Source organism: Sapajus apella, unplaced genomic scaffold, assembly GCF_009761245.1.
Source record: "Sapajus apella isolate SASKATOON/1434 unplaced genomic scaffold, GSC_monkey_1.0 scaffold9376, whole genome shotgun sequence".
Classification (NCBI taxonomy): Eukaryota; Metazoa; Chordata; class Mammalia; order Primates; family Cebidae; genus Sapajus; species Sapajus apella.
Genome location: NW_022446297.1, coordinates 1 through 1,892, shown reverse-complemented (window position 1 = coordinate 1,892; position 1,892 = coordinate 1). Strand labels below are relative to the sequence as shown.

At 49.3% G+C, this 1,892-nt stretch overlaps 1 protein-coding gene across 1 annotated transcript; it reads right to left on the bottom strand.

Moving 5' to 3' along the window:
- Positions 1–218: 218 nt before the first annotated feature.
- LOC116548298 (adenosine deaminase 2-like) lies at positions 219–1,588 on the bottom strand (the record flags this gene model as incomplete). Its single annotated transcript, XM_032273834.1, has 3 exons — positions 219–453; positions 694–896; positions 1,431–1,588. Coding segments are annotated over 3 exons (596 nt in total), but the record flags the coding sequence as incomplete, so codon positions are not given.
- Positions 1,589–1,892: the final 304 nt, after the last annotated feature.

The following is a 1,892-nucleotide window of genomic DNA, read 5'->3' as shown; positions in this document are numbered from 1 at the left end:
AGGCGTGAGGCACCATACCCGGCCAAACAAATTTTTTTTTAAATAGAGAGATCAGAATAGAAGAGAGCCCAGGACTGAGCCCTGAGGACACAGCACAGAGGTCAGAGAGGAGGAGATTCTGAAGTAGGGAAACTGGAAGCGATGGACACAGAGCAGAGAAAATCATGAGGGTCAATGCTGCTGCAGCTGAGGGAGAATGTTCCAGAGGATGAAGCTGGTCAGCCAGCCAAGTGCTTCTCACAGGGTTGCTCCATACCCAGGCCATTGATTTGATGGGGACATGGAGCTGATTCAAGAATGGGTGAACGGTGGTGGCAGCATGTGCAGGAAGGCAGATCATGGAGGATGGCTAGTTTCTCCTCACTCCGTGCCACATCCACTATGAACTTATCACATCTCTTCTTCCAGATTGCCATGAAAGTATTTTTCTCAATCTCCAACAGGCTACTGTACCTGCAGGAAGAGGAGGAGCCCAGGTGAGCCTCGGGGCAGGGGCTGGGAATGGGGCAGGGAGCCTGAGGGGACATCGAAGGCTTGCAGAGCAGTTTCTCCAGTCCAGCAGCAAGGACTAACCAGCCATGATAAGAAGGAACCCACAGAAACCATCGAGGCATCAGCCTCAAGCCTCAGATGCAAACACAAGCTGTGGGCTGGAAGGCGGGCAGAGGTCCTGGGAGTACATGAGACACTCACTTGATAGAGTTGATGGCCAGCTGTTTGAGGGTCCTCAGGTCAGCCTTCATCCCCCCAGTGCCCATGAAGTCCTCATAGAAATTGTAGGACACGCCTTTGGCACCAAAGATCGCTGGGTCATCAGAGCTGATCACCATGGGGTGCCCAATGGCCATCAGAGTAGCTGCAGGGTGGTTTCTCAAATCAGACACCAGTTTCAGAACCTGCCCAGTAGGAGGCAAGGGAGAAAGATGAACTCTGATCCCTAAAAAGAGTAGTCACAAGTGAAATGAGACCTGGAGCCCCGATCAGCTCCCTTCATCTCCCCATCGCTATCTCCCCAATATGAGGATGACTTCTGGGCAGTCACAAGGAGAACAGGGCCAGTACCCATGCATCTCCTCCTGTTTCATCAGCACCACAAATACTCAGTCACTTCTGGTCCTGCTCAGAGAAGTGCTAACTGAACACAGATACAAAAGACCCCAGGAAGCACTGGCCGCCCCCTGTGTCCTTTTTGCTCTGTCCACAGTTTTGCCCAAAATTCCATCCCACTGGGGGCTCTCACAGCTGCCACATTCCTACTGGTGGCTTAAGCAAAATGCCCCTCCTGAATGACTTCACTAGCAGGTGGGAGAGTGGAGGGATTTTGGTAACAAGAGAGTTAAGGGGAGAGAAGTTTAAGAGGAAAAAGTTTAGAGGGCAGAGGTTGTGGTTACGGGAGATCACATGGGATCAGCCGCATGAGTCACACATACCTGGTTAGAGATGGGACAGACTTCTATGGGGGTGTCCTTTTTCCGCAAGTAAGGCCTGGGGGCGGGATGTTTGCTCAAAGCAAATCCATGTCCGATTTTGGTAGTGTTTAGCATCAAAGCATCCAGAATGTTCTTGTCTATGGAAGTGCCCTGCCAGTCTGAAAACAGGAGAATGGTCTTCCATGCGGGATTGATTGGTCTGACCCCCCCAGAACATCCTCAAATAAACAGCCCCCCAAGGTCAGATGTGGCTTTCCCAGACTCCCTTACAGCTAAAATGAAAAGAAATTTCCCTTATGAAAATGAAAAGAAATTAACACAAATACACACACACACACATACACACACACACACACACACACAGTTTCCTTTTAACAATGCTAAAGAGAGGTATGATATGGCTTTATCAATCATTTAATTTATTAATTTATCATTCTAATGAGGAAGTTGAAACTTAATAGC